The 21,098-nt window shown below is 48.0% G+C and overlaps 1 protein-coding gene across 1 annotated transcript in view; it reads left to right on the forward strand.

The window, feature by feature from the left end:
* LOC120986936 (potassium voltage-gated channel subfamily KQT member 1-like) overlaps nt 1-21,098 on the forward strand; it is a 111,860-nt gene that overhangs the window by 57,091 nt on the left and 33,671 nt on the right. Inside the window, exons 5-10 of the mRNA XM_040415622.1 lie at nt 977-1,073; nt 1,599-1,739; nt 2,258-2,368; nt 3,250-3,345; nt 3,418-3,546; nt 4,289-4,490. Of these exons, the coding sequence (XP_040271556.1) occupies nt 977-1,073; nt 1,599-1,739; nt 2,258-2,368; nt 3,250-3,345; nt 3,418-3,546; nt 4,289-4,490 (776 nt within the window). The remainder of the gene's footprint in view (nt 1-976; nt 1,074-1,598; nt 1,740-2,257; nt 2,369-3,249; nt 3,346-3,417; nt 3,547-4,288; nt 4,491-21,098) is intronic.

The raw sequence follows: 21,098 nt of genomic DNA on the forward strand, positions 1-21,098 counted from the left end.
CTCACTATTCTGCTGGAGAAGTCACTGTGTACATACATTACATTACTTATCCTGTACTGATCCTGAGTTACATCCTGTATTATATGCCAGAGCTGCACTCACTATTCTGCTTGTGGAGTCACTGTGTACATATATTACTTATCCTGTACTGATGCTTAGTTACATCCTGTATTATACTCCAGAGCTGCACTCACTATTCTGCTGGTGGAGTCACTGTGTACATACATTACTTATCCTGTACTGATCCTGAGTTACATCCTGTATTATACTCCTGAGCTGCACTCACTATTCTGCTGCTGGAATCACAGTGTACATACATTACTTATCCTGTACTGATCCTGAGTTACATCCTGTGTTATACTCCAGAGCTGTAATCACTATTCTGCTTGTGGAGTCACCGTCTACATACATTACATTACTTATACTGATCCTGAGTTACATCCTGTATTATACTCCAGAGCTGCACTCACTATTCTGCTGGTGGAGTCACTGTGTACATATATTACTTATCCTGTACTAATGCTTAGTTACATCCTGTATTATACTCCAGAGCTGCACTCACTATTCTGCTGGTGGAGTCACTGTGTACATACATTACTTATCCTGTACTGATCCTGAGTTACATCCTGTATTATACTCCAGAGCTGCACTCACTATTCTGCTGCTGGAGTCACTGTGTACATAGATTACTTATCCTGTACTGATCCTTAGTTACATCCTGTATTATACTCCAGAGCTGCATTCACTATTCTGCTGGAGACGTCATTGTGTACATACATTACATTACTTGTACTGTATAGATCCTGGGTTAGATCCTGTATTATACTGTGATGTATTTACAGAGTGACTCCATCAGCAGCATAGTGAGTACATTTCTAGGGTATAATGCAGACGGTAACTCAGTAGAAGAAATAATTATGATTCTGTATTTCTCCTTCCATTAGGTCCTCTCATTCTCTGCCTCTTTGTTCTGTAGGGGGATCCGATTCCTGCAGATTCTCCGCATGCTACATGTAGATCGTCAGGGAGGAACATGGAGACTTTTAGGATCTGTAGTGTTCATTCATCGTCAGGTGAGGGTGCAACTTCTGGTTATCTTCCTCTGTGAAGTGCAGAAGAGGCATATCATTCTGGATCATGGAGATCAAGTGTTGTCACCCACAGCCAGAGGCAACCATCCAAACCCCTTCAGGCACCACCTAGCATGCACAGTCAGGTTTATCGATGCAGTACATAGTGGTAGGTTTGAAAAGTGTTAAATGGGAAAGGAGGCGCAGAGCTCTACACTGTGGTGGCCTGATATTTTATTTCTGTTTTCATCAACTTATATATTATTCAGAAGGTTTTTATCACAATGTCACATCACATTACTCTCTTTAGTCATTTGGCATCTGTAAACATCTGGACTGTATTAGTCCTCATTACATCAGGGCTACAGATAATATATGATTATTAAAGGACAGCCCTGACACAACCCCCTCATATACTGTATTATGTGGAGTTGGTTTATTATCTAATATGTCTTTATTTCCATACAGTGTGGGGCTAGTGGAAAATTTGTTTCCATGTCATATTTTTGTGGACGCATCTTCCCCTAGGAGCTGATCACCACTCTGTATATTGGATTCTTGGGGCTGATCTTCTCCTCCTACTTTGTCTACCTGGCTGAGAAAGATGCTGTAGATGAAGAGGGAAGGACTGGCTTTTCCAGCTATGCTGATGCCCTCTGGTGGGGAGTGGTGAGTATGCAACATTGGCTTATATTTTGCAGATTTATTTTATTTATTATTTTATGCACTTATATAGCGCTACTATATTCTGCAATGCTTTACAGACATTAGTATCAAGCTGTCCCCAATGGGGCTCACAATCTAAGGTCCCTATCAATATGTCTTTGAACTTTGGGAGGAAACCCACTCAAACATGGGGAGAGCATACAAACTCCATGCAGATGTTTCAATGTTTATTTTGATTTCTGTGACACTTTTTATTTTTTTAAATAATAAAGGAAATGAAGTAGAAAAAAGAAGATCCATAGCCATACAATACCATAGTCACACCCAAAGCTGCACTCAAAATTTCTTGCTAGCAGTCTTCTCTGCTGCCTTCAGTAGGTTTGTGGGTTGGGAATTATCTGCAGTGGTAGATGGTTGGGGGTGCAGTTAAAATGTATCGCCCCTTTTACATATGTTTTATGCTTCTGGCTGTGCTGATTGTTATGCTGCTGTATGACTCGGCTCAGTTTCCTGTTGTGCAGGTTACAGTGACGACTATAGGATACGGGGATAAAGTCCCACAGACCTGGATCGGGAAAACCATCGCTTCTTGCTTCTCTGTCTTTGCCATATCGTTCTTTGCTCTTCCAGCTGTAAGTAACAGTGCTATAAAACAACTATTCCGTTTTTCCGTGGTCAGATCTGCTTTTGGGAAGGTTTGCTGACGTGCCTTTTAGGATATGTGAGTGCTTTGTGACCTCCATTATACAGTGTGGCCCACAAAAAAGTAGCCCTCCTCCAGCGACAGTAGGACAAGATGAATGGGCAAGTGGATGTTTTTAAAATTTTTATTATTACCTACAAGTCGAAAAAGATGTCTTGCTTTTTCCAGCAAGATGGGGCAACATGCCGCACCTCATGAACTGTTCACGGAGGAGCGAACCGTGAGCAAGGGCTTATGGCCACCACATTCCCCAGACTTGCCCACATGCGATTTTTATCTGTGGGGAAATTTAAACCAGAAAATGTCCGCTAACAAATCACATTCCCTGGAGGAACTCAAGAAGAACATCACAAACACCATCCGCAGCATCACAAGCAGTATCAGCCAACATAACCCGACCTGGCCAAAGATGCAGAGACCTGAACGGGGACCATTTTCAGCATCTTTTGTGACTTGTGGTTAATTAAAGAAAAAACAATCCACTTGCTCATTCATCTTGTCTTACTGTCGTGGGAGGCGGGTTACTTCTTTGTGGGCCACCCTGTACCATATAGTTGTCGCCCAGCTTTCCCAGAACCAAAGAAATAGCTGAATAGAACTTGAGAGAAGAAGACGACTGAAGGATATAGGCTACTGATCCATGGCCACATTTTATTGCTCAGTAATCGGGGGTTTAAGGTCACTCAGTGTAACGGTTTTGGAGGATTTGTGACAACTGCAGCAATTATTATTCATTTTTTTCTCTCATTCGGAAAAGAGGTCGCAAATGACCCAGGGAAATGGAGTTATTTTTCCACTCTGATCTCCTAGGGAATTCTTGGCTCTGGATTTGCTCTTAAGGTTCAACAGAAGCAAAGGCAAAAACATTTCAACAGACAGATCCCAGCGGCGGCATCGCTGATCCAGGTATGGTATCTGTGGTGGAGAGGGGACCGGGCCCTGAATATTATCTCACATATCTGACTCTCTCCTCTGCAGACTCTCTGGAGGTGTTATGCTGCTGAGAAGTCCTACAGCTCAACAGCCACGTGGAAAATTTACCTAACTCCTCCAGATCAGGGAAACAAGACAGCACCAGCACCACTCAGTCCGGTTACAAGGAGACAGGTCTGGGCACTCCTGCCAGCTTCAATACTTGTGAAACCAAGTTAAATGATAACATTTGTTCTGTTTCCACTAGGAGAGGCTCACTGGATATAGAGTTATTATAATGTTTAATGGGAGCTGTATTAATTTGTAGGCAGTGAGCCCCCTCTAGTGGTGGGTGCTGGTAGGCAGAGTTGTCACATGATTTGGAGCTTTTTTATATTCTCTTTTTTAAAAATTCTGCATTGCCCCTGACTTCTGTCTTCGAATAGCATCTCACCCATTTGGCAACTGGTGCAGTGGAATTATTCTCCAATAGGAAGAGATATTGGATATTTCACATAAGTTATAATGTTCTCCTATATAGTCTAGGCTTATAGCTAAATTCATCCTGAGCTTCCGGCTTGATGAATAAAATGTCAGCTGTACACTAGAAACTAATTCACTTGCAAAGTAGAAGGAAAAGGGGGCAGGTGGGATGTGTCCTGCATACCATGGACAGTAATATATGGTTGTGTATGAGGATGACTCTTATGAGCACTGTAATGGGCACCAGTGGTAGTTGTCACCCGGCACCTGTTATAATTTAGAGAATCACACCACTGGCATCTAACATGCGGCTCTACAGCTATTTGCAAATCTTCATTGGATGATGGGGCTTGTAGTTTTGTTACGCCATCCTAGGGAAGTATAACATAAGAACATTATATAATATCTTGTGGTTGAACTATTCGGTGACTGAAGTTCCTTGCTCTTCCCCCAGAACAGAAGAAGTAAGAAGAAGACCAAGTCTGTACACGAGGCCCTTGTCACCCCCACAAGTCCAACATTGGCTCCACTATGCCTCTCCCCAATTCCACGAGGGCCCCGAGTCTCCCCCCCAGAGAATGCACTGTCTGTGCCTCACATCACCTACCATCACGCAGAGGGCGAGAAGAGAGACACAAACTTCCAGGGACCAGCAGGTAGGGGCACTCATATAGGTGCTGCATATAGCCTGGTATCAAATGAATGGGCAACCTTGTGATACACGATTGCACTCAGTTCCAGAGCAGGAGCTACTCCTTCTAGTAGGTCTCTGTTCTTTTTAATAGAATGGGGTCTTGGGATGATGTCTATATGACCTGATAAGGGCATACTCTATGGACAGCTGTTGTCCCTTTAAATTTTGGCAGCTGAGTGCATACATTGGGGTCAATAGTGTAGCTATAAGGGGGTCACAGCAGTCACAAATGTTTATGCAACATTATGAATGTGGTAAGGAGAATCAAAAACAAATCATTTTGCAGTTTTTGGTGCACTGTTTTGCTGCCGTTTTTTGGGCAAAAATCACTCGTTCCAGATGTTGTATTAAATTCAATGGGAAATATTACACTCAGGACACACAGGCATTTTTTTGTAGTGGTGTTTTTATTTCACCTTTGAAGTGTGTTTTTTGTTTTAATAGCATTTTTAAAATCATAGCATGCCCTTAGTCTTCTGTTTTCTCCTCTTATTGTCCTCTGTTTTACTCCTATAGACCTCCAGCTTCAAAAAAATACACTTGCAATGTGTGTTTGCTTTAATTAATGCTTTTTCCCACACAGCTCTACAGAAGAAGTGAATTTAATCTAAAGGGGGAAAAAAGCTAGGCATGCAAAAGCAACATAGTACCCTGTACACACAGTGGATTTTACCTTACCACTGTGTATTCCGCACTGCTAATTGAAACTAAACCACAAATGGTTATCGACTCCAAAACAGGACATGTGTGGTGCACAGGGGCGGACTGGGAACTTAAAGTGGCCCTGGAAGAAATACTAAAAGTGGCCCCATTTTGTAGTCGGGTCCAAATTGATGAAAGGCAGGACCAGCAATACCATATTGTGGCACATTATACCACCCCAAGAGAGCCAAATACCACAGTTCATCACTAAATACTGCCAGCAGAAACAAAATACATCCCCAAAAACTTCCACTGGCCGGCCGTGAGGAGGGCCCAGACAGCCCCCTGGGCATCGGCCCACCGGGAAATTTCCCTGTAAGGTCTATGTCCAATCTGCCCAGGGTGGTGTAGTTGCAGCTTTAAACTACCAGACACACAAATGGCAGCATGGTCCCCTATTGAAAACAAAATACCATCATCAAAAGATGCCATGTAAACTAGGCCTTAAATTACGCTAAGTGCTAAAACACACTATATAGTTAAAAATTCCTCAAAAAGACCACAAAAATGCTGATCAAGTCATATTGTTTTTTTTTTTTTTACATTTTTTAATTCTTGGTTAACTCCTACACAACCCTTGCTGTACATGTACAGTGCAGCAGGAAATGCCTAATTGCACAGTGACCGGGCTAACATGGCAGTTGTCCTTAACAGACAGCCATGTTAGCTTAGGGCGGTGATGGCTAACCTCCGGCACTCCAGCTGTGGTGAAACTATAACTCCAAGCATGCTCCATTAATTTCTAGGGAGTTCTGAAAACAGCCAAGCAAGTGTGCATCTTGGGCAGGGGCGTAGCTATAGGGGGTGCAGAGGTAGCAGTCGCTACCGGGCCCAGGAGCCTGAGGGGGCCCAAAGACCCTTGTGCCACATAAGAAGATACCAGTATTATAGAAAGACACCAGTTTTATAGAAAGTGCAGCTGGTCAAGTTAAAGCTCTGGCTGGAGGGAAGGGGTTAGGTCAAGAATTTGGCATGGGTCTACTGTTTCAATTTTTTGTCGCAGGCAGCATGAAGGCTATGTGCTTCCCTAGCTACAAAACACTGAGGGAAGGGGGGCCCAAGCTGAACCCTTGGACCAGGGCCCATGAGCCTTTAGCTACGCCCCTGATCTTGGGAGTCGTAGTTTTACCACAGCTGGAGTGCCGGAGGTTAGCCATTATAGGCTTAGGGCATAGGGAGGTTGTACCTCCTCCATGGAGCCCCCATTGCAGCGATTCATCCGTCAGTGCTGTCCAGCCAATTGCATCTCCCTCATTGTAAAAGCCAGTAAGGGGGGATGCAGGTGGGCTCCGATGGAGGTGATTTGTGCTGAAATAGACAGCACCAATCACCCCCCAAGGTTAGACAGGGGACCTGTTTGGCATGCCCTGTAAGCACTGCGATTGGCTGGTATGCTACACCAGCCAATCAAAGTGCAAGATGGGCATAAAAATACTGAGATCCTCTCAGCCTGCCGCCATTTCAGATGGTGATGGCATGCTGAGAGGTTCTGTGCCCCTCTATTTGTTTGTTGGCCTGCCTGGACTTGTGGTATAACTGTTCTTCATTGCGATCTACTGTAAATCTAAAAAAAAAACTGGCGCATTGTTTAGTGATATAATTGTACATTTGTAGCAGTTCCAGATCCCTGATCGCTAAGTCTCAATCCCTATCCCTCCTGTCCACTGTAGGTGGACGCCAAGTCATCTGTATATGCTTTTTTGTCACTATTTGTTTCCAGCCCTGCACCAGTTTTTCTGTGTACAGGCTGTGGCTGCCAAACACTGATCAGTGCATACATCATTTTTTTGGCATGGTCCTTTTTGTGTAATCGCGATCTGCTGCCGGCAAACAATGATTCAGTATGAGGAAAATCGATAGCATTAGCAATTGCTCCGCCCTATACTGTGGAGGAGATCGCTGCATGTAATAGCAGTGGTCTCCTCCACTGACGAGCAGGCGATTGCCAGGAAAGAACGTTTTCCTCCCAACAGTTGACTGCATGATCTACTCTATTAGACGGGCATTTTTAGGCTACTAGAGTTTTTACTGAATCCGGCAGGGTTCAGCAAAAACGCTTCCGTTACTGATAATACAACCATCTGCATCCGTTATGACCGGATCCGGTTGTATTATCTTTAATATTTCCAAGACGGATCCGTCATGAACTCCATTGAAAGTCAATGGAGGACGGATCCATTTTCTATTGTGGCAGAGAAAACGGATCCGTCCCCATTGACTTGCATTGGGGGTCATGCTGGATCCGTCTTGCTACGCATCCCAGGACAAAATGTTGCAGTTTGCTCTCCGGTATGGAAACGCAACTAAACGGAACTGAATGCATTTTGGAGCATTCTGTTCAGTTCAGTTTTGTCCCTATTGACAATAAGTGGTAGTCAATTAAGAGTGCCGTATTTGTGTGAGGGGAGGCGGGGCGTTCACTATTTAAACCTGGCCCTCCTCCCCCCACTTGTCGGTTCGAACGATTTCGAATCGGCTTGTGGGTTGGTGCCAGAGAAGGGCGTGCGTCACTGGAGGATCGAGGGATCGGCTGCGTCGGGCTCGTCGCTACGGTGATTAGGTAGGCAGGGTGACTTGCACACCCGTCTCGCTATGTATAACATGTGGGGCTGCCGAGCGTGCCGCCGGTCCCCAGCTGCGCTGGAGACTGCCCGCACTCCTGATCGCTTCCGGCACCCCGAGACAGGCACCCCGATCCGCTCCAGGCCCTGCGCTAAGCACCCCCGCTCCCACATGCAGCGTCCCCCAGGCGGGCACCCCTCACCTGTGGCTCAGCAGCGACGGGTCCCGACGTCCGCTCGCATACCCTGAGCATCGGTCACGCCGGCCGTCGGCTCCACGACGCAGCGTTATATATCACTCACTCCCTTATCAGAACATAAACATTCGTTCCACCGTAGAGGAAAACGCCGTCCGCTCACACAGGGATCTATTCATTAGCTGCAATCAGTAAGCGGAGGTCCAGCTGCAGGATCAGGGGACGGAACCCGAAACCTATAGGCGATTAATACGCCGCGGCTTTCCCTGTACAAATAGTCGATAGCGGTGGGCACGGGATGCAATGTTCCACATGGTGGAGCGCAAATCCCTCACAGCCGATCCTGATGCACGTTCTCCTGGTAATTACAATTAGCGAGGCAGTGAAGGTGGACATGCTTATGTGACTTTCAGTCAAGGCTAGGAATCCGCTGCAGAATAAACTCGTCTTCTTTACTGCGCCAAACTCAGGCAAGATGAGATAAGCAGATACTCAGACATGTGCACTGTATAACAAGTTAGGATTTCAATGGTTAATTCTAACCTAGAAGGGAATCACTGGCTTGCTGCGCTCCAGCAGGTCCTGACTGATAGAGGGCGACACCTACAGGCCCATACTGGTACTGCAGTCCTGGGGCAGGGCTCCTCTGCTCAGGCACAGTGGCTAGGTACTAAGGCAGGAGTATAAAAAAAAAAAAAAAAAAAAAAAAAAAAAAAAAGTTTTAAATAAATTTGGAATATGTTCAAGGATCAAATATAAAGAGGGCTTCAAGGAGGGGGGCTGGCCACGTCACTTTGCGCACGCAGCCGGGCCGCCCGTAAGCCCATACGGTCAGTCAGGGGGTTGGTTCGGGCGCAGTCACAATAATCCGGTGGTTAGCTAGGGAGCGGTGGCATGAGTGAAGGGTCGCCCAGCCGGCGTGCGCTCACTCACACGTCTGTCCTTGGTTATTCAGGTCCACAGGTGGTGGGCTAACTTACGATACTGTGGGGTTCGTGGCTGTCATGGCCGCCAGGTGAGTCAGGGGTGGTGCATGCGGGGGCCAACCCCCTCTTTTCTCCTGCATAGGCTTGGGGGACGGGGGATGGTGGACTATTATGTCCAGGCCTCTGGCGCATCTCTTACAGGGTGGCGCCTACAGTCGTGGCCTTTGGTGGGGGTAAAAAAAAAAAAAAAAAAAAAAAAAAATTTATATATATATATATATATAATGGTATAGATAGGAATGTTGCTTTGCCAGGTCTGTCACGACTACAGACTCCTTATAAAGCCCTGCCACGACTGCAGGCATCAGTCTGTCACGACTACAGACCCGCTCTAAAGCCCTGCCACGACTGCAGGCAACAGTCTGTCACGACTACAGACCCGTTATAAAGCCCTGCCACGACTGCAGGCATCAGTCTGTCACGACTACAGACTCGTTATAAAGTCCTGCCACGACTGCAGGCATCAGTCTGTCACGACTACAGACCCGTTATAAAGCCCTGCCACGACTGCAGGCATCAGTCTGTCACGACTACAGACTCGTTATAAAGTCCTGCCACGACTGCAGGCATCAGTCTGTCACGACTACAGACCCGCTCTAAAGCCCTGCCACGACTGCAGGCACAAATCTGTTACGACTACAGACTCATTATTAAGACCAGCCACGACTGCAGGCATTAGTCTCATGTCAACAGACTCATGAGGTAATACTACCACATCTACAGGCGATGGTCCGTTACCGCTACTCTCGATGTAGGGTCCCCTCACGACTACAGGGGGTAGTCGGTCACATCCACAGACTCGGTCGCACTCCCGTTAACTACAGGCACTGGGTGGGCATCTACGGGTAGTTGCGTCACGACTACGCACGTGGGTCAGCCACGGCCTGGGAGGTCAGCCTTCACGGTCACAGGTAGGTCCAGTTAGGCTTCAGTCTCCCAGCGGGTTCCAGTCACAATAACCAGCCCCTAGGTGAGGGGGGGCACTCCCGCACCGGCACACAATGCCAGGGAGCTGTGCGGCTCCTCACGCGGCACACTCTTCAAACCAGCGGGGGCCGGGGCCCACGGTAAAGGAAGGGCTCCCTCTGATCCGGTGCACATTGCCAGGGAGTGGCGCTGCTCCCCACGTGGTACGAGTGTCCAGCCGGCGGTGGGTCGGCCCTAGCTGAGGAGGGGGGCTCCCCCGCACTGGTGCATTCTGCCAGGGAGCAGCGTGAGCTCCCCACGCGGCTGGGGGGTAAGGCTCCTCATCTTCAATAAAGTCTGGCACGGGCCGCCGTGCTGTTAGGTAGGCAGGGATCAGGGGAAGGAGTACTAGGCTCGGTCAGGGGGAGCAGATCATAGGCGGTGGCTGGCTTCCTGCTGCCGGCCGTACATAAGGTTCCAAGGGGGTTATTTAGGCACAAGATGTTAGTTAGTCCGTGCAGGTGATCTGCGTTATACCATGCTCTTCATGCTCATACTCAGAGCTGTGCCCATACGGGAGCTGCTTAAGTGGTTGATAGTCAAAAAATAAATAAATAAATAAAAAATAAAAAAAATAAATTTTTGAGTCTCTCACGCATGGCTTCTCCGTGTTAGTTTTACACATACGGATGCGCCATTAGAGTCTCTCATGCATGGCTTCTCCGTTTTAGGTTTACACATACGGATCTGCCATTAGAATCTCTCACGCATGGCTTCTCCGTTTTAGGTTACACATATGACTCCGCCATTAGAGTCTCTCACGCATGGCTTCTCCGTGTGAGTTTTACACATACGACTCCGCCATTAGTCTCTCACGCCTGGCTTCTCCGTTTTAGGTTGGCACATATGACTCCGCCATTAGAGTCTCTCACGCATGGCTTCTCCGTTTTAGGTTTACACATATGACTCCGCCATTAGAGTCTCTCACGCCTGGCTTCTCCGTTTTAGGTTTACACATATGACTCTGCCATTAGAGTCTCTCACGCATGGCTTCTCCGTTTTAGGTTACACATATGACTCCGCCATTAGAGTCTCGCACGCATGGCTTCTCCGTTTTAGTTTTACACATATGACTCCGCCATTAGAGTCCCTCACGCAGAGCTTCTCCGTTTTAGTTTTACACATATGACTCCGCCATTAGAGTCTCTCACGCATGGCTTCTCCGTTTTAGGTTACACATATGACTCCGCCATTAGTCTCTCACGCATGGCTTCTCCGTTTAGGTTCACACATATGTCTCCGCCATTAGAGTCTCACGCATGGCTTCCCCGTTTTAGGTTACACATATGACTCCGCCATTAGAGTCTCTCACGCATGGCTTCTCCGTTTTAGGTTTACACATATGACTCCGCCATTAGAGTCTCTCACGCCTGGCTTCTCCGTTTTAGGTTGGCACATATGACTCCGCCATTAGAATCTCTCACGCATGGCTACTCCGTTTTAGGTTTACACATATGACTCCGCCATTAGAGTCTCTCACGCATGGCTTCTCCGTTTTAGGTTACACATATGACTCCACCATTAGAGTCTCGCACGCATGGCTTCTCCGTTTTAGGTTACACATATGACTCCGCCATTAGAGTCCCTCACGCAGAGCTTCTCCGTTTTAGTTTTACACATATGACTCCGCCATTAGTCTCTCACGCATGGCTCCATTAGTCTCTCGCGCATGGCTTCTCCGCTTTAGGTTTACACACAGGACTCCGCCATTAGAGTCTCTCACGCATGGAGGTAAAAAATAAATAAAATAATAATAATAATTCCTCACCAGGCCCAGCTGCGCTGGGACTAGTCTCCCATCTCACCATAGCTAAGAGACTGATGGCCAATTCCTTGGCCAGTAACACTCTGAGGGCTTACAAGACAGCTTGGCGCCTGTTTCAGAGATATGAGAACACCTACCCGGCTGCTGGCCGGGGACCTATCACTCACCTATTGGGCTTTGTCGGGGTTTTTGCCACTCTCAATTAAACCTGTCCTATAGCATTGTTAACTATACATGGCAGGTATTCAGCACCATTGGTACAGGCTACATCCGGACCTACCGTCACTCTTCTCCGCCCACCCGATCAAAGGGTGGCGTTGAAGGGTTTGCGCAAGATGTCTGTTGTGAAACGACATGGGCGTCAGCCATTTACCGGTAGCTTGTTCAGGCCGTGACAGGCAAACTGCAGGGGCAAACCGTTCGGGCCGCAGGTTAGCGCTCTGGTAGAAACAGCCTTGTACCTGGCTTTCCATGGATTCCTCAGGTCAGGCGAGCTCATGGGCACCAATACGCTGGCTGGGTGCTTGCGGAAAGGTCAGCTCATCCGGCGCGGGTCCATCTATGTCCTCACTTTGGCCTCGTCCAAGACGTCACGGCCGGGGCAATCAGTGGCGGTCAGATACTTTCCCACGGACAGCAGATGGGGTCCGGGCAGGCCTTGAAGGCTTGGCTGCGTAGTATTTAGTCCAAGCGGCATGTTCTCCCGTACTCGAACTAGGCAATGCCCGGCTAACCACCGCGGCCTTTCTTACGTACATTCAGGTTAGTTGACAGGTTCAGGGGTCGGTCCTCGCTGGATCACAGGACATTCCTTCCGCATGGGCACGGCAGCAGCGGCGTCCATGCATAAGGTGCCAGTACATGTCATCAAACATTTGGCTCGTCGCAGTTCCACGTGTTCCATGCGTAATATCCCGGATCCTTATACAAAATATCATTGGCTTTCGAGTTTTGGTCTGTAGTTTCTGTTATCTAGTTTTCAAACTCCTATGCATGGTTCTTTTGGCCCCTTTAGGCTACCCTTCGATAAGCAGTTCCGGCATAACTCTGCTGCTTCTAGGTTGGGGGGGTGGAGTATAGGCTTAGGTAGGGTACCCTCTCAGCATGAGCCGATCCGAGCACAAGTGGTAGGCAATTAAGAGTGCCGTATTTGTGTGAGGGGAGGCGGGGCGTTCACTATTTAAACCTGGCCCTCCTCCCCCCACTTGTCGGTTCGAACGATTTCAACCCACCCAGGAGCCCTCCCTTCTTTCAGGTCTCATCATTGGGGTAGCCCCCTTTAGGCTACCCTTCGATAAGCAGTTCCGGCATAACTCTGCTGCTTCTAGGTTGGGGGGGTGGAGTATAGGCTTAGGTAGGGTACCCTCTCAGCATGAGCCGATCCGAGCACAAATGGGGACAAAACGGAAACGTTTTTTCCCGGTATTGAGCTCCTATGACAGATCTCAATACCGGAAAACTAAAACTCTGTTTTAAGCAGCTCCAGAAAAACAACAATACAAAAATAAAATCCTTGGCCATCTGGCCCCTAACTAAACAAAGGTATTTGCTAGCTGAGCCTACAGCACAGCGTCCCAAACAAAACATACAGCAGTGTGTCCCAGGAGGATACCTGGAGTGGCTAAAGGCAGACGATTGTCAGGAGGAGGAGACCATTTCTATTACATGCAGCGAGCAATCGCTATACCATTGCTCATCCCCAGTCTGTATGGTGGTTTTCTGGCGGCAGATCATTATTAGACACCACGATCTGCCACCTGAAAACAATAATTTTTTAACATTTGCTTGTTTGCTTGTTCATTGGGCAATCGGCAGCAGTATTAGGCTGCATTCACACGTCCGTGGAACACAGACCGTGAGATACAGGACTGGCATCTTACTTAGTGCAGGAGCGCACGGCGTCATTGGTTGCTATGACGCCGTGCGCTTCCTGCTGCCACCGCTGTACAGTAATACACTCGTATGATCTATACCAGTGTATTACTGTACAGCGGCGGCAGCAGGAAGCGCACGGCGTCATAGCAAGCAATGACGCCGTGCGCTCCTGCACTAAGTAGGATGCCAGTCCGGTATCTCACGGTCCGTGTTCCACGGACGTGTGAATGCCGCCTTAGACTGCCATATGATCACTAAAAAGTGTTCATACGAACACTCGTTAGTGATCATCTGCCAAACAATTGTCAGGTCTAACACAGCTTTCCTACTTCTTGGCTGTTCTTACTATGATAAAGGGCTCATGCACACGACCGTGTGCCGGCCGGGCCCATGCTGTGGACTGCAAATTGCGGTCCACAATGCACGGGCATCAACCGTGGGGCCGCTTGAATGGGGTCCGCGATCCGCACCGCAAAAAAGTAGTGCATGCACTACTTTTTTGCGGTGCGGAGGCAAGGGGAGAAAAACCACGGAAGTGCTACCGTGGGCTTCGATCCGTACCTCACTTCCCCACCGCATATCCTGGATTGCGGACCCATTCAAGTGAATGGGTCCGCATCCGTGATGCAGGGTGCATGCGGCCTGTGCCTGCTTATTGCGGACCCGCTGAATGCAGGCCGCAATACTGCCATGGCCAGGCAACGGCCGGGTACATGAGCCCTAAGGCTGAGTTCACACTTCAGTTATTTGGTCAGTTATTTCCATCAGTTATTGTGAGCCAAAACCAGGTGCGCGTAAAAAACACAGAGCAGGTCCAGATCTTTCCATTATACTTTTTCTCTGAGTAGGCTTTGCAACGGGCTCCTCCACCCAGGGCCCTTAATAGATGTATGACGTGCGTCCCAGGTGTAGGAATTGCTGAGTGGTATAGTGCGGCCTAAAATGTCTCTTTATATGAGTCACAGTGCTCCTACCTGATATGGCTGGACCCCAGGCTTTGGCTCAGAAGCAATAAATAGGGGGAATAATTGAGGGATTGAAGAAATAATCGAGTCCAGACCTTATATAAAGTTGAACAGCAGCTGTACTTGAATAAATGTTCATTCAAGTCAAACTTCAAGCTTTATCTTGGTCCCAGCAGGCTTTAGCATGAAACTGGCAGGCAAACTCGTCTCTGCTACATCTGTTTCTCTCTGGCTCTGCTGTACTGACAGGATTGCTGTATGACTCAGCTTTTTCTGTATGCTGCACTATTTTCTTTGTAGTCTGGTCTGTCTCTAGTTTAGGCCAGGGAACTTTCCTCCTGGCTCCTGAAGCTTTAAGCTTTTGCCTCCATGACCAGCAGAGCTGAGGGTGCTCTGGCTGGCTTGGGTTGGGCACGTCCAGCAGAGACATGCCCAGTACACCCTCCCTTTCACAGGGGGTAAGCTAGACTGACTAGAAACTGGGACCCACCCTTCCTGCAGGGAGTGGGACGAGCCCACTCCTCCACAGAGGGGGGTTAGAATGGAATGGAAAACTCCATTCTACCTAACTGTAGCTCTGCCATGTTTGCTGCCACCTGCTGGTGAACCAGGCACATTACATTTGAACATAGCTTCAAACATTAGAAATGCACAGTGTATAGGACCTAGAATAAAATGCATAAAATGACGCTTTGTTAGCCCATTAGAGATAGTAGCAGGGTGCAGAAGTGGTAATGCCACTCTGGGGCGTTACAGCTTCACTACTGGTTTTGGCTAACTGATGGAAATAAGTGATCAAATAACTGAAGTGTGAACTCAGCCTAAGGCCCCTTTCACACGAGTGAGTAATCCGCGCGGGTGCAATGCGTGATGCGAACGCATTGCGCCCGCACTGAATCCGGACCCATTCATTTCAATGGGTCTGTGTACATGAGCGTTGTTTTTCACGCAGCTCTGGCACCATAGAAGTGAATGGGGCTGCGTGAAAATTGCATCGCATCTGCAAGCAAGTGCGGATGTGATGCGTTTTTCACATATGGTTGCTAGGAGATGTTTGTAAACCTTCAGTTTTTTATCACGTGTGTGGAAAAAACGCATCAATGCACATTGCATCGCGTGATAAAAACTGAACAACCGAACGCAATCGCAGACAAAACTAACTGAACTTGCTAGCGAAATTGCGCATTTTTAACTGAACGCATCTGGAAGGCATCCGGACCTAATCCGTCACGCTCGTCTGCAAGGGGCCTAAGATAGATCAGTTTTGCCCTAATGCATTATGAATGGAAAAGGATCCACTCAGAATGCATCAGTTTGGCTCAGTTTGCCTCCGTTCCGTCTCCATTCCGCTTTAGAGGCTGACACCAAAACGCTGCCTGCAGCGTTTTAGTGTCTGTCTGACAAAACTGAGGCAAACGGATCCATCCTGACACACAATGTAAGTCAATGGGGACGGATCAATTTTCTATGACACAATCTGGCACAATAGAAAACGGATCCGTCCTCTATTGACTTTCAATGGTGTTCAAGACGGATCCGTCTTAGCTATGTTAGAGATAATACAAACGGATCCGTTCTGAACGGATGCAGACCGTGGTATTATCTGAACGGATCCGTCCATGATGGATCCGCACAAAACGCGAGTGTGAAAGTAGCCATAGCAGAGAAAAATAAGAAAAAATATATTTTTCAACAGACCTCAGATCAGACCCCAAATCAGTCCGCAATGTTAATCATACCTGTACTCAGACCCCCAATGTCGGTTAGACCCCAGCTCAGACCCCAAATCATACATCAGATCAGACCCCCAATTAAACCCAATATTAAGAACCTCAATCAGACTCCCAATGTTAACCAGACCTCAGATCAGACCGCCAATGTCAATTAGACCCCAGCTCAGTCCCCCAATCAGACCTCAGATCATACTCTTTCAGAGGAGCGTGTGCGGTCCGGAAACCATGCTCCGTTTCTGAACGTGATCCTCTGTTCTAGACACTGCTCATCTTACAGGAGCACACGGCATTATACTGATTTATAATGCTATGTGCCTCTGCATTACCTTATTGCTACAGAATCATAGCGACAGCTTTATGTTAGTATCATCCTGTAAAAGTAAAGTATTAGGCTGGGTTCACACGGGCGTGACGGATTTGTTCAGGATGCGTCCCGGGTGCATTGCGGCAAACCCGCGCGCAGTAGGTACGCAATTGCAGTCAGTTTTGACTGCGATTGCGTTCCGTTGTTCAGTTTTTATCGCGCGGGTACAATGTGTTTTGCACGCTCGTGATAAAAAAAAATATGTGCTACCCAGACCCGAACTTCTTCACTGTGACGTCACTGCGCTCATCACATGGTCCGTCACATGATCCATCACCATGGAGATGGATCATGTGACGGACCATGTGATGAGCGCAGTGACGTCACCACAGGTCCTTTACCTCACAGATGAAGACAGAAGACATGCCGGCTGCGCGAACAAGTGGATTAAGGTGAGTTAAATAATTTATTTTATTTTTTTAACCCCTCCAGCCCCATTTTACTTAGCATTCTGTATTCAGAATGCTATTATTTTCCCTTATAACCATGTTATAAGGGAAAATAATAATGATCGGGTCTCCATCCCGATTGTCTCCTAGCAACCGTGCTTGAAAATCACACCGCATCTGCACTTGCTTGCGAATGCTTGCGATTTTCACGCAGCCCCATTCACTTCTATGGGGCCTGCGTTGCGTGTAAAACGCACAATATAGAGCATGCTGCAATTTTCACGCAACGCACAAGTGATGCGTGAAAATCACCGCTCATGTGCACAGCCCCATAGAAATGATCGGGTTCGGATTCAGTGCGGGTGCAATGCGTTCACCTCATGCATTGCACCCGCGCGGAAATCTTGCCCGTGTGAACTCAGCCTAAGGCCTCATGCACACGGCCGTTGCCTGGCTGTGGCGGTATAGCGGCCCGCAAACAGCAGGTCCGCAATATGCGGGCACCGGCCATGTGCTCCCCGCATCACGGATGCAGACCCATTCAGTTGAATGGGTCCGCAACCCGGAGCTGCGGTGCTAAATGGAGGCACGGAACCCCATGGAAGTACTAAAGAGTGCTTCCGTGGTGTTTCTGTCCGTGCCTCCGCACCGCAAAAAAATAGAACATGGACACATAATGGACACATGGACATTGCCCGTGCATTGGGGACCACAAATTGCGGTTCCCAATGCACGGAACGGCCGCACAAAGGCCATGTGCATGAGGCCTAATGCTGTGTGCTCCTGCTAAACGAGCAGTGTCCAGAACGGAGGATCACCTCACTCCAGAGATTCAGCGCTTTTCCTGCCGTGCTGTGCAGTGACCCAACGTCACACAGCGTGAGATCACATAGTGCATCTATGTCCTCATGCTGTGTGCAGGTCACAGCACAGTGTGCGCCATCGGCAGAAGAAGACAAGCGAGCAGTGAGTGCTGCCAGCACAAGGAGCGTTGTATTCACCGCTCCTCAGTCAAACTGTACTAATTAGTGCTATATATATCAGTACATTTTAGGCAGTGTTTCAAACAGTGTTAGGGTGCTGGCACACAGTCCACAATGCACAACACCAGGGTTTAAAGGGTTTCTGTCACCACAATTTTCGCTATTAAACAGGCTGGCATTTTACATGTGCAAATGTCACCTGAATTTAACTCTGCTATTATTTTTTTTCAGTGTGCCCCCGTTTTTATGCAATTATAACTTTTATTATGCAAATTAGACTCTAGGAGCAGGGGGGCCTTGCACCTGCTCCTAGTGGCTCCATTCACCCACTTGATTCCACGCAGGGGCGTAGCTTAAGGCTCATGGGCCCTGGTGCAAGAGTTTAGCTTGGGCCCCCCTTCCCTCAGTGCTTTGTGGCAAGGGACAGGGAAACACATAGCCTTCGTGCCACCTGAGGCAAAAATTTAAACGGCACCCACCCTCAATCCAAATTCTTGACCTAACCCGTTCCCTTCAGCCAGAGGTGTAACTTGACCAGCATGTACTTTCAATAATACCAGTGTCCTCTTATATGGCACAAGGGTCTTTGGGCCCCCTCAGGCTCCTGGCCCCGGTAGCGACTGCTACCTCTGCACCCCCTATAGCTACGCCCCTGATTCCACGCCCTTCTATTCTTGATTGACAGGGCCAGGCTGCCGACCCTGTCTGCCGGGGAAATCTTGCGCCTTTCAGTATTCGGCGCAGGCACAGTGAGGGAAGGATGCTTGCCGGCTGCCGGCTTCCTCACTGCGCCTGCGCCGAATACAGAACGGGAGGGCGCAGGCGTGAGATTTCCCCGGCAGACAGGGCCGGCAGCAGGAGACCAACGCTGGCCTGGCCCTGTTAATCAAGACTTGAAGGGCGTGGAATGAGGTGGGCGAATGGAGCCTCTAGGAGCAGGTGCTCCTAGAGGCTAATTTGCATATAATAGAAGTTATAATTGCACAAAAACGGAGCACAGTGGAAAAAAAAGAATAGCAGAGTTAAATTCAGGTGACATTTGCACATGTATAATGTCAGCCTGTTTAATAACGAAAATTGTGGTGACAGAAACCCTTTAACGAGGCTGCTAAACTGGCAAAATTGAAAACTGGATCCTGAATGCATGTCAGAACCGCACTGTGTGCCAGCACCCTTAGTTTTGTATGCAAATAGGCAACACAATTGACAACGCAGTCCAGTGCACATCTTGCATGATGTATGGAGTCCTGGAACAGCCGTTCGTTCGATGGTGTATATCTTTGTTCAAGATGTGAGCAAATTACCCGTTTGGAATCGCAAATCGAGTCTCTAAATGGGCAAGTTGCAACACTGAGAGGCATTGACAATTTGCAAAAGAGTTTGCTTCTCACCGAGCAAGTACTCTTTGGGGTAGATGAGGGGGAGGGTGACAGAGAGGAGGCTGAGGAAAGTGAGGTAGCTAGATGGGTAACAGTTAGAAAGCGGGGTCGAGGGAAGAGTGCCAGGGAGGCTAGCCCTGATCTGTCACACCCCAACAAGTTTGCACGTTTGGCAGATGAGGGGGATGTCAGTCCAGGGACGGCACTGCCGCAGCCGGACGCTTCCTCTGCCAGTCAGGGGAATGTCAGCTCCAGTAAGCAGGGGACCAGGAGAGCAGGGCAGGCCAGACAGGTGCTGGTAGTGGGAGACTCCATTATTAGGGGAACAGATAGGGAAATCTGTCACAAAGACCGTGATCGCCGAACAGTGTGCTGTCTTCCTGGCGCTAGAGTTCGAAGCATCGCGGATCGGGTTGACAGATTACTGGGAGGGGCTGGAGAAGATCCAGCGGTCATGGTCCATATCGGAACCAATGACAAAGTTAGGGGTAGGTGGAGAGTCCTTAAAAATTATTTTAGGGATTTAGGTCAAAAGCTTAGGGCAAGGACCTCAAAGGTAGTATTTTCTGAAATACTGCCTGTACCACGAGCCACACAAGAAAGGCAGCGGGAGATTAGGGAGATTAACAAGTGGCTCAAGAACTGGTGTAGGAAGGAGGGGTTTGGGTTCCTGGAGAACTGGGCCGACTTCTCTATCGGCTACAGGCTCTATCGTAGGGACGGGCTGCACCTCAATGGGGAAGGGTCAGCTGTGTTGGGGAAGAAAATGGCTAGAAGGTTGGAGGAATGTTTAAACTGGGGACTGGGGGGGAGGGAAATTACACTATAGGAGGGGAAGATAGTGCAGATAGAGACCGGGGGCAAGGTAGTGGGACTGAGGGAGGAATGGAAGGAGGGACTAGAACACTTCAGAAGGAAAGGTGTAGGGTAAAAAATATACATAAACCTCTCAAATGTATGTATACTAATGCCAGAAGTCTGACTAATAAAACTGGTGAACTGGAATTAGTGATGTGTGAGGAGGACTATGACATAGTGGGAATAACTGAGACATGGCTGGATGATAGCTATGACTGGGCAGTTAATGTACAAGGTTACAGTCTGTTTAGAAAGGATCGTCAAAACCGGAGAGGGGGAGGGGTTTGCCTTTATGTAAAGTCCTGTCTAAAGCCCACACTCCGTGAAGATATAAGTGAGGGACATGAACATGTGGAGTCACTGTGGGTAGAGATACATTGAGGCAAAAACAATAATAAATTACTAATAGGAGTTTACTATAAACCACCTAATATACCAGAGTCCACAGAAAATCTACTACTAAACGAGATAGACGAGGCGGTAAATCATAATGAGGTGTTATTATGGGGGACTTCAACTACCCAGATATAGACTGGGAAACTGAATCTTGTATATCTCATAAGGGAAACAGGTTCTTGGCAATAACCAAAGACAATTACCTCTCCCAAATGGTTCAGGACCCGACTAGAGGGATGGCCATACTGGACTTAGTATTAACCAATAGACCTGACAGAACAACAGACATGCAGGTTGGGGGACACCTGGGAAATAGTGACCATAAAGTAATAACCTTCCAATTATCATATACCAGACTTCAAAAAAGCTAAATTTAGCCAACTAAGAGAGGCCATAGGCCAAACTAACTGGGACAAAGTCCTCAAAAATAAAAATACAGCCACAAAATGGG

Source organism: Bufo bufo, chromosome 1 (assembly GCF_905171765.1).
Source record: "Bufo bufo chromosome 1, aBufBuf1.1, whole genome shotgun sequence".
NCBI lineage: Eukaryota > Metazoa > Chordata > Amphibia > Anura > Bufonidae > Bufo > Bufo bufo.